The 12,129-nt window shown below is 36.1% G+C and overlaps 1 protein-coding gene across 2 annotated transcripts in view; it reads right to left on the bottom strand.

Moving 5' to 3' along the window:
• The window catches only part of BDP1 (B double prime 1, subunit of RNA polymerase III transcription initiation factor IIIB), an 86,785-nt gene that overhangs the window by 44,797 nt on the left and 29,859 nt on the right, over positions 1-12,129 (bottom strand). For both annotated transcript variants that reach the window (XM_064596216.1, XM_045896229.3), the window contains exons 13-19: positions 9,752-9,911; positions 7,312-7,403; positions 6,415-6,610; positions 5,469-5,581; positions 2,857-4,123; positions 1,373-1,560; positions 313-532 (exon numbers count right to left, since the gene is read on the bottom strand). In XM_064596216.1, the coding sequence (XP_064452286.1) occupies positions 313-532; positions 1,373-1,560; positions 2,857-4,123; positions 5,469-5,581; positions 6,415-6,610; positions 7,312-7,403; positions 9,752-9,911 (2,236 nt within the window). The remainder of the gene's footprint in view (positions 1-312; positions 533-1,372; positions 1,561-2,856; positions 4,124-5,468; positions 5,582-6,414; positions 6,611-7,311; positions 7,404-9,751; positions 9,912-12,129) is intronic.

Genomic DNA, 12,129 nt, shown 5'->3' with positions numbered 1-12,129 from the left:
ATGACTATCAAACTCATTTTTTCTGTGAAGAAACTAGCTGCATCATTTGGCTATGGTCACACGATGAATAAAGGTCAGAACTTAGATCCCAGGACTCTTAAATTCCTTTCCATGACATACTTGCCCATCATGAGAGAGACAAGATTCTTACAAAACCACATGGAACAGTGAGGCACAGTAAGTATAACAAGACTAATACCACATGCAGTAGAAATTATATGAGAAAATATCTGTTAAATGTTAACCCCAGCTGTTTTACTTTAGTAATCATAATAGCTAAAACAAAGAACATCCACCTTGAATAGCACTCACATGTTGAGAAGGGAGAGTGTTTATCTGTTCACTGCTCTGCTGTACCACAACAGTCTCAGTATCAGTTTCCAATTTCTTCCCAGATACGTATTTTTCTGCTACTGTAGTCTCTCTCTTTAAAGTTGCTCTTGCTAAGTTTGGTTTTGGTTTTTTGAATCGACTTCTCACAAAAGGTGCTGGTTTAACTTCAAGTGGCTTCTGCTCTTGAGGAAGAGATTTGCTTTTGGAAAAAGGATTATCGAACGTTAGAAAGAGTTGAAGGGACGACAAGAACAGAGTCTTAGGACAACTTGAGAAATTGGCAGTAAATATTAAATCTAATTTTTTTTAAGATTTTATTTATTTATTTGACAGAGAGATAGCAAGAGCAGGAACACAAGCAGAGGGAGTGGGAGAGGGAGAAGCAGGCTTCCTAATAAGCAGGGAGCCCAATGTGGGGCTTGACCCCAGGACCCTGGGATTATGACCTGAGCCGAAGGCAGATGCTTAACAAATGAGCCACCCAGGTGCCCCTAAATCTAATTCTTAACAGGAAAACAAATTGGACTATTTGGTAGATCCTAAAAAATATGAGGAGTACAAATGAAGTATAAGCCTATCATCTGTGCAGAGAGAAAATACAGGTTCTCACACCCATATTGACTTAGGAATATGTGTTACATACAATTCTGATGTTAGTAATTCTCTCAATCTACTGTCACAACGACCTCAAAATTCTCTCCAAACATCCCAAAGCTTAAAATCTGTAACACTGTGCTAGAGATGATATGTCTTGAAACCTTACTGATAATCTGATAATATAACTTTAGATGCTTTGTCTTGGGTGCATGGGTGGCTCAGTCAGTTGAGCATCTGCCTTTGGCTCAGGTCATGATCCCAGGGTCCTGGGATCAAGCCCCACATCGGGCTCCCTGCTCAGCAGGGGGCCTGCTTCTTCCTCTTCTTACCCTCTCCCTGCTCTTGCTCACTCTCTAATAAATAAAAATCTTTAAAAAAAAAATAAAAATTTTAAAAAATAGATGCTTTGTCTTTAAAAGCACATAGACCAATATACTTGTACCTTAAATTAATATCTGAAAACTGCTCTGGAACATCTGGAGACAGCATCCCCTGGTCTTCTGTTTTATCAGGTTCAGAAGTCTGCAAAGAAGTCTTCAAACAACTCAAGTGACCTGACAGTTCCTTTTCAGAATTCCTTTTTTCTTCTTCAGGTGTACACACCATGGATAGTACTTCACAGCTAACGTTCTGGAGGAATAGTCACAGGAAATCAACCACAGTAAATCAGCACAAATGGATAATGTCACAACTGTGTGAACTTAAAGTAACTAGAAACTTTTGGGTTTTTAAAGATTTTATTTTTAGGTAATCTGTACACCCAACGTGCAGCTCAAACCTACAACCCCAAGATCAAGAGTCACATGGTAAAAAAAAAAAAAAAAGTCACATGATCCCCCAACTGAGCCAGCCAAGCAACCCCAATGGAAATATTTAATAAATTTTAGGGGCACCTGGGTGAGGTCAGTCACCTGCACGTCCAACTCTCGATTTCAGCTCAGGTCATGATTTCAGGGGTGTGGGATCACGCCCCACATTGGGCTTTGTGCTGACCATGGAGCATGCCTTAGATTCTTTCACTCTCTCCCTCTGCCCCTACAACATTCGCACTCTCTCTCACTCTCTTTCTAAAATAAAACTTAAAAATTTAAAAACAAAGAAAAAAGAAAATTTAAAAGTGGAGTGGGGGTGGGGGGCACCTGGATGGCTCAGTCAGTTAAGCATCCAACTCTTGGTTTCAGCTCATGATCTCAGGGTTCTAAGATTGAGCCCTACGTCGAGCTCCACGCTCAGTGCAGAGTCTGCTTGGGATTGTCTTTCTCCCTCTGCCCCTCCCACTCACTCTCTCTAAATAAATAAATAATCTAAAAAAAATAAAAATAAAAATAAAAGTGGAGTGGGACAGGAAATAAAAACTGAGAAAGACATTTGGTCGAAAGAAATAATTCTAATGCATGTTCATAGAGTTAGCACTAACTCAGTCCAATTCCCTACACTCCTTTTAGCTAAGAATAACTTCAAACTGACACCAAGAATGGTAACTTATCCACAATTAAATATTTTTTAAGTTTTTTGTTGTTTTTTTTTTTTAAATGCATAGTTTCTTTAAGGTCCTAAAACACAGAATTTACGGCTGGGAAAGACTTTAAGGTTTTAGAGATTTTAAATGTTATGGGATTTAAGAGCAATAATCACGGTTTTTATTTTGATAATTTTTCTCTGAAAATATGTTCAAAAACAGTTTTTCTAAAGAACAGAAAAAGAGGGACGCCCGGGTGGCTCAGTCGGTTAAGCGTCTGCCTTCAGCTCAGGTCATGATCCCAGGGTCCTGGGATCGAGTCCCGCATCGGGCTCCCTGCTCCGTGGGGAACCTGCTTCTCCCTCTGCCTCTGCCTCTCTCTCTCTATCTCTCATGAATAAATAAATAAAATCTTTAAAAAAAAAATTTAAAAAAATAAAAAAAAAAAAGAACAGAAAAAGACATACTTTGATATTTAGTGAAGGCATAGTGCTGCAGCAACTACTATTGCTCTGCATTAAATCTGTGTCCATTTGTCTTGAGGTCCCAGCCTCTTCTTCTCCATTTTTCCTTAGATAAATGTCTATTTTTCCAGTTTTTTCCAAATCTGCAGCCATTTCTTCAGGGGCATTAATCTCGTCTGATCTGCTTTTCTTCAGGGAAATGTCTCCTCCAGTTTCTTCTGATTCCGCCTCTGTTTCTTCAGTAGCAGTCGTCTTTCCTGATACCTCTTCCATCACAGAAAGATCTCTTTCTCCAGTTTCTTTAAAATCAATCTCCCTTTCCCCTATGGCACTGATCCCCACTAGTACCTTTTCCCTCAGGGAAGTTCCTTTTTCAATTTCTTTCCAATCTGTCTCCATTTCACCTTGAGTCTTGACCTGTGGGGCCTTTCCTTCTGTGTCTATTTCTCTTCTTTCAGTTTCTTCCAAATGTGTTTCTCTGTCCTCAGTAGCATCAACCATCTCTGGTACATTTTCCCTTACAGAAACCTCGCTTCCAGTTTCTTCTAAACCTGTTTCTACTTCATCTGTAGTGCTGACCTCCAAGGTATTTTCCTGTAGGGATATTTCTCTTCTTCCAGTTTCTTCCAAGTCTGTCACTCTTTCCTCAGTAACATCAGACACCTCTGATATAGTGTCCCTTGGGGAAACCTCGCTTCCAGTTTCTTCTAAACCTGTTTCTACTTCATCTGTAGTGCTGACCTCCAAGGTATTTTCCTGTAGGGATATTTCTCTTCTTCCAGTTTCTTCCAAATCTGTCACTCTTTCCTCTGTGACATCAGACACCTTTGATATAGTGTCCCTTGGGGAAACCTCTCTTCCAGTTTCTTCCAAATCTGTCACTCTTTCCTCAGTGACATCAGACACCTCTGATATAGTGTCCCTTGGCGAAACCTCTCTTCCAGTTTCTTTCAAATCTGTCTCCATATCTACAGTGTTGTCCATCATTTCTGGTATCTTCTCTCTAGGAGAGTTGTCTCTTTCAGTTTTTTTTAAATATGACTCCATTTCCTTAGTAGTATTAGCCTCCACTAATACCCTCTCCCTTGGTAAGGTTTCTTCCACTCTCGTAATTTCTCTCAAAGGTGCTGTGAATTGCCCAGATGCAACAATCTCCTCTGACACCTCTTTCTTTGAGAGAACTTCTCTTCTTCTAGCTCCTCTTCCTATATTTGGCTTTGGTTTCTGAAATCGAGTCTTTAGAACTGGGACTTTATTATCTTCTTGAATACTATATATTTAAAAAAAAAAAAAAATACAAATTTTAAAGCATACTGCCAGCTGAAGAAATGATGGTTGAGAAAATACTACTGAAAGACGAGGAATTCTCAAACAAAAAAATTAAAAATAAATTAAGAAAGCCTCAGGTATCTCTGGGTAAAACCTAAAAGTTAAAGGAGAGGGGGAAAAAAACCCATGTTTTGAAATTACAAATTTTTAAAATAAATGTATCTACTCATAGAGACACATGGATAAAGAGAAATCTATCAATAAGGTCAAGTACAGTAGTAGTCAACTGGCTCTGAACAGTCTCTAATTGTCATCCACACAATCCTTCCCAAATACTGGCTAAGGGTCCCCAGTCCTCTGCATTGGAGCTAGACCAATTTATGTCTACTATTCCTACCTCTTGGCACCTCCTATCTTTTATCCAGACATATGCCCTGCCATAAGAGTTAAACAACACATTTATGTGGCCAGATATGACCAGCATCTCAAACAGCCAGATTGAAGTATGATATGAACAAGAAAGTATAAGAAAGGCCAGACTTCAAATGTAAAGATTGATAAAATACGAGTAATAGTTGAAACTACACAGTAATGCACAGAAGTCCACTATTCTGTTCTCACTACTTCTGTGTACATTGAATATTTCCAAAGGAAAAACATTTTCCAAAGTATACTAATAATTCCATCGATTTTGTTTGGTACCCTCCAGAGGGGAAATAACAAAAGAAAGAGCCACATGTGGCTAGGAGAAGTATTGGGTTTCTATATATGGGTTTTATAAAAAATTTATGTGAACCTTAAATAAAGGTCATATGTGGATCAATCTAATCCCAAAGAAGCAAATAGAAGAAAATAAGTTTCATTTCACATTTGGACACAGACATTTAATCTAACATGTATGTTAATTCAGGTCTAATTTATGATGAGTATATCAACTCATCAAATCATGAGTAACAGAAATTAACGTGGAAGTTATGACATAGGGGCACCTGGGTGGCTCAGTCACTAAGCATCTGCCTTTGGCTCAGGTCATGATCCCAGGGTCCTGGGATCGAACCCCCAGTCGGGCACCCTGCTCTGTGGGAAGCCTGCTTTTCCCTCTCCCACTCCCCCTGCTTGTGTTCCCTCTCTCATTCCGTCCCTGTCAAATAAATAAATAAAATCTTTTAAAAAAAAAAGAAAGCTATGACATAAATTGCCCTGAAAAGTGAAGTTATATTGTGAATATTAGGTAATTTGATACACAAATATTAATCTGATTTGCTTTTGTTTTTAAAAACTGATTAAACATTCCTAAAACTTTATACTAAATTCAAAGATTACATAACCATTAAGATGATGCTTACCTTACACATTCATTAATGTTCATTTGAAAAAAATTATCTTCTTTCTCAGATTGTAATGTGATGTCTTCAAAGTCAACATTTTTACATGACTGATCTTCTACTTGTTCAGGACTCTTAATAACAAACACATTTTTAAGGTTTCTCAATGAAACACCCATTTATAAAAAATTGCATTGAAAATTTTATCCAATTTGAGTACAAGGAAAATGGTAAACATTTCAAAATTATAAAATTATATTCAAAGGACACTTTTTTTAGTGTTATTTAAATATCTTTTAAGATTTCACAAGCTATACCTTCTACCTTATCTCAAAGCCCCCATTCTTTTCCTCCTAATCAGAAAGCAAGTTACAGCGCTTCAGTTATTAGAGTTATTAGAGTTATTAGAGTTCAGTTATTCAGTTATTAGAGTTATCTATTAGAGTTATTCCCAGGGGTCTGTCTTCTGATTAGTACCATTACAGTATAGACCTTGAGAATTATAACAAAAGAAATTCAAATCTAACTATGATCTGAACTCTTACCCTTATCACAAAGACCAGTTATTATGTAAATAACCTAAAATTCATCATCTTTTGTTCTTGGAATTCTATTCTAGTAGGAAGCTTTTAACATTTTACTGTGTTTAAGCCAGAGTTAAAATTCACATATATAGCTATATTTTCAAAAAGGAAGCGTAATTCAAATACCTAAATGATGGGGAGGGGGAGGCAAGTCAAACACGATAATAAGATCAAAGCAGATGCTCCATTATGTAAATGCCCAAAATCTAGATTGCTGAGAGTTAAATGGCTTTGCAAGTAGCAAAGCTGCTGGCTCTGAGATTTTGGCTTTAAATTTAATATACAATGTACACAACTGTACAGTCTTGCCCTTTAAAGAGGGAGGTAAAAGAAGGCTTAAGTACTTGTTTAACAAAAAAAATGGCAAGAATCAGAGTACTTACATCTCTAGTAATACAGGATTGACTTTCACTCTTTTTTACATTGGCCTCAATTTTTTCCTGTGATGCAAGAATTTCTTTTCTTTCAGCAGCTTTACCTACATTTGGCTTCGGCCTTTGCAATCGGCCCCTCATTAGTCGTGCTGGTCTGACAGCCTTCGTTTGATCATCTTCCTGCAGACCAATTTTTTCACTAGAACTACAAAAGAATAGAATTATGGTTATTCTGAAGTCACATGTTTGTTTTCAGTATTCTCTTCTCCAAGGTATGAATAAGTAAACCATTTGGAATATAAAAATAATTACAAGTGTCCTCAAATACATCCTCAAAGATACTCCTGTTTCTATACCTTAACACTTTGGGACAGACATAATCCTGGAACCCTAACTATAAAAATCATTTCATCACAAAACTGGAAAAGAATCTATATTTGACAGACAATACCATTCTCCACTAAGACTACTAGGTTTGTAACATATACCTCCAGGGCACTAGACAAAGATTACAGCATAAACGTACAGTCCAGAATCCAATGGTTCAAATTAGTATTAGAATAAGACTTACTCTGAATCTGCATTCCCAGTTAAATATTCCCTTTTGAAACCTGCTATACATAAAATTATCCAGAAATATGTATCTTAACAATTAATCTAACAAGACTTTGTTAAAATCCTGTTAGTAAGTTGAGGAAGAAATGTAACTGCGAACCCAATGGATCCGTATCATAATTTATTTCTCCAGTAGCATAAAGAACACTACTGAAATGTTTCAACACACCTACAGTTAAGAGAAGACTTAAGTACACTAAACGGAAATAAAATTCAGACATTATCAAGTACAGAACTTATCAGAGTCATTCTTAAAAGCTACTACTTTTATTCTACTTCCTAAATACTTACGTAGATACAGTCTCAGCTTCTGGGTTCTCTCTCTCTGTATTCCCCATTCCAGAAATGTCCAATGTTTTCACTTTATCCTTTTCCATATGATTCTATAAATTCAATTTTTTACATTTTATTGACTTAACAAAAAAGTCCAAACTTCATAATAAATGGAAATTAAAACAATGACATTTCATTTTTTGTTCTTCTAATTGTAAGAATTTTATAAATCATTGATGCAGCTGTGAACATTATAAAGCATATAATCCCATCTATTAACTGACAGGAACAAAAATTGGTATATCCTTTCTGGAAAGCCTTTTGCCAATATGAAATCAAGAGCCTAAAAAACGTTCATACTCAGGGCACTTAGGTAGCTCAGTTGGTTAAGCATCTGCCTTCGGCTGGGGTCATGATCTCAGGGTCCTGGGATCAAGCCCCATGTTGAGCTCCCTGCTCAGAGGAGAGTCTCCCTCTCCCTCTGCCCCTTCCCCCCACCACTTGTGCACACTCGCTCTCTCTCCCTCTCAAATAAATAAAATCTATTTAAAAAGTGTTCATACTGGGGACGCCTGGGTGGCTCAGTTGTTAAGCATCTGCCTTTGGCTCAGGTCATGATCCCAGGGTCCTGGGATTGAGCCCCGCATCGGGCTCCCCACTCCGTGGGAAGCCTGCTTCTCCCTCTCCCACTCCCCCTGCTTGTGTTCCCTCTCTTGCTGTGTCTCTGTCAAATAAATAAACAAAATCTTTAAAAAAAAAAGTTCATACTGTAATACCATTTCTAAGACTCTAAGTAAATATTCAGACAAAGTACAAGAATGTTTACTAGAACATTATATAAAATGCCAAACACTGCAAACAGACAAAATATCCAATAATGAGTAAATGGTTAAATTCAGTTATACCCACTGACAGAATATCATGAAGTCACTAAAGACCATGTTTTCAAAGGATATTTAATAATATGGAAAAATATTTAAGAAATGTTAAGAACCAAAGAAGGATACAAAACTGAATACTAATAAATTTTGTAATAGGAAAAGCTGGAAGGATATATGCTAAAAGGTTAGTTGCAGCTGGATAATGAAATCACAAGTAATTCTTGTCTTAATTTTTACAATAATCTGTAGCTTCCCAATTTTGTTGACTTTTACAAGACTATAATAATACGATTGTATTACAAGAAGTATAATAAAAAATATTTAACCTAAGAGGGAAAAAAGCTAACACTTTAAAATGTATTTTAGCAAAAATAAAAAATTTATAACAATGCCAGCAGAAATATACAAAAACAGGAACATTCGTTTAATGCCTGTAACAGTGTAAATAAATTCTTTTTTTTGACTGTCACTTGACAATGCATAACAAAAGCCAAGAAATATTTAAAACACTCTGACTCATTAATCTCACCTCCTGTGGAAATTTATCCTCTGCTTTTTTCCTTAAGAAAGGGCTACTTACAAAACCATTTGCTTTTATTTATGAGAGTTTAAAAAAATGGAAACGATTTAAATGTCTACCATTAGAAAAATGCTTAGGTAAATTATTATGTTAACCTGATGCAGCTATTAAAAAGATTAACCCCAAGAAAAGGTTAATGAGTAGTTTCACAGAAAAAAGTTTTAAATATTATGTATGTTATGATTAAAACCTACAGAAATGTTTTCATACATAAAAAAAAAGACAAAGATTATGAAGGACAGGAATATGTCAGTTTGTGGAAAGGACTACGGATATAATTTGATGGAAAACTGGTTAAAAACATTTTGAATACAAAATTTATGTAAGTAGGGGCGCCTGGGTGGCTCGGTCATTAAGCGTCTGCCTTTGACTCAGGTCGTGATCCTGGGTCCTGGGATCGAGCCCCACATTGGGCTCCCTGCTCAGCAGGGAGCCTGTTTCTCCCTCTCCCTCTGCCGCTCCCCCTGCTTATGCTCTCTCATGCTCTTTCAAACAGATAAATAAAATCTTAAAAAAAAAAATACTTTAATTTTTAAAAATTTAGATAAGTAAACAAGAGATTTTTCACTACTGAGTATGTTTGAAATGATACGTCCTAGGTTCTAAATGCCTAAACAGGAGACAAGAGACATTTAATATTCATGTGTTCCTGTATCTTTGTTTTAGTATCAGTTACATTATCATGTAGTTACAAACTAAACAGTTTATTCCCAACTACTTAGGGAAAATTTTTGTAATTTTCTTTTCTTTTTTTTTTTTTTTAAAGATTTTTTTTTTTTTTTTTTTTTTAAGATTTTATTTATTTATTTGAGACCAAGAGAATGAGAGACAGAGAGCATGAAAGGGAGAAGCAGACTCCCTGCCGAGCAGGGAGCCCGATGCGGGACTCGATCCCAGGACTCCAGGATCATGACCTGAGCCGAAGGCAGTCGCTTAACCAACTGAGCCACCCAGGCGCCCTGTAATTTTATTTTCTATAAAGTGTCTTACTCCATACCTTTTCAACTGAAGTTTCTGCACGTAAACTCTTGTTCTCTGCATCTGTTTTACCTTGTGAAAGAACAGATTTCTTCCCAACTGCCCTTGATAAATTGGGTTTGGGTCTCTGTAGTTGTCTTCTTCCCATCAGTTTAACATTTCCTGACTGATCAGTTTCCCTAAAAAATGAATTATTTATTTATTTATTTATTTTAATGAACATTATTTAAATAGCACCAACATGGAGGCACAGTCAAATAAAATTCTGAAAAATTCTTTAAAAATCCATTCAGAGGCAGAAAAGAAGTCCTTTAGGTTTACTTAGAGTAAGAGTAGCAAAGAGAACTGAAAAACAAGAGCCATGAGGAGGTAACTTATTTTACCAGATGCTAAAAAGAAACTATTCAGCATCAATAATTAAAACACTGGTACTGATATGTGAATAAACAGATAAATGAAACACAAAAGAAAATTTAGAAGATGACTTCAAAACACATGAAAGTAGTATATAAAAAAGGCCGCATTTCAAAACAGCGAGGATGAAATACAGAATAATGTACTGTTACAAATAATATCAAAGCAATGGTGATGTGAAAACTAACACTGGGGACTAAAATAAAATTAGCTCCATTCCTTGCACTGTACTCATAATATGTTCCAATGCATCAGAGTTAAATACAGCCACACAGTAAACACGGATGAATTCTTTTATAACCTTGAGTTGGGGTAAGCCTTCATAAAGTTTAACTAAAAATTCAGGAGCTATGAAAGAAAAACAAAATTGAGAAATATAACCACATAAAAATCAAATACTTCTACATGACTAAGTCAGAAGTCAAACTACCAACCAAGAAAGCATGTTTTGCAAATCAAAAAACAAGGCTTATCTCCCTAAAATAAAAAGAGCTCCTACAAACAATAGCATCAAAAACTCATTTTAAAAATGGACAAAGAGGGGCGCCTGAGTGGCTCAGTCGTTTGAGTGTCTGCCGCCAGCTCAGGGCGTGATCCCAGGGTCCTGGGATCGAGCCCCACATTGGGGTCCCTGCTCAGCAGGGAGCCTGCTTCTCCCTCTCCTACTCCCCGTGCCTGTGCTCTGTCAAATAAATAAATAAAATCTTTAAAAAAAAAAAAAGGACAAAGAATATGAACAACTTAAAAAACAAAATAAAAATAGGTTTTAAAAAAAGCACAAATTAAGGGGGGAGGGAGACGTGCACACCTGTGCAAGCAAGCACAAATGTAATAATAGGAATTAGAGAATCTAAGGAGAATTATATACAAATGTTCGTTGTTCTATTCTTTTGACTTTTCCTTAGGTTAGAAATTTTTTAAATAAAAAACTCAATAAAAACAAAGCATTACATACCCCTGCCAAAAAAGGAAGAGTGGGATGGAGATAGTATACGGAAGTATTATTTTTTAATCTATTCGAGACCAGCATAAACCCTAGTTTGATAAACACCATTTTCTGTTAAGGGAGACATTTCTTACAATGTTGGTGGGAATGTAAACTAGTATAACTCGTATGAAGAACACTTTGGAAGTATCTCTCAAAATTCTCAATGTGTATATGTGTATACACACACACATATATACATTGCAGCAAGCAATTCCAGTCTGAATACTCACCCTACAAATACAGATGACCTTTGAACAACACAAGTTCAAGCTGTGTGATTCCACCTATACACAGATTTTTCTCAATACAGTACAGTACTGTAGATGTATTTTCTCATTATTATTTTAAGGCATTTTGTTTCTCTAGCTTACTTTAATTGTAAGATTACAGTATATAATACATATAACATACAAAATATGTGTCAATCAACCAATTACGTCATCAGGCTTCCAGTCAACAGTAGACTATTAGTAGTTAAGTTTTGGAAGAGTCAAAGTTATTTGTGGATTTTCAACTGCAAAGGGGTCAGCATCCCTAACCACTGTGTTGTTCCTAAGGGTCCACTGTACTTACATACAGTCAAAGGATAGAAATTAAAGATTTTAAGCACTGTTTGAAAAAACAACCTATCTAGCCATCAGCTGGGCTTTGATAATATAAACTCTAATCCATCTACACACCAGGACACTATGAAGTGCTCACTTCAGCAGCACATACACATCGGAACACTACATACTATGCAGCTACCCAAAATAATAAGGAAGATCTTTATGCAAAGATATCAAGACATAAACCCAAAAAACTGCAAAATGGTGTCTGTGTGTGTGTATATAACACACACACACTATCATTAGGATTTTAGGAAGAGTAAAAAAATATAAAGAACATACATTTGTATTAGTTTTAAAGTACTTTTTTTAAATCTCTGAAAGAATAGAAGAAATAAATTACACAAGATACTTAGAGCGAATGTGGACATGGAAGGAGGGATATTT

This window comes from Mirounga angustirostris, unplaced genomic scaffold, assembly GCF_029215605.1.
Source record: "Mirounga angustirostris isolate CCGP_5_RB_7025 unplaced genomic scaffold, mMirAng1.0.hap1 SCAF_7, whole genome shotgun sequence".
In the NCBI taxonomy this organism is placed as follows: domain Eukaryota; kingdom Metazoa; phylum Chordata; class Mammalia; order Carnivora; family Phocidae; genus Mirounga; species Mirounga angustirostris.
The sequence above is the reverse complement of the archived record's forward strand: the minus strand, read 5'-3'. Positions and strand labels throughout refer to the sequence as shown.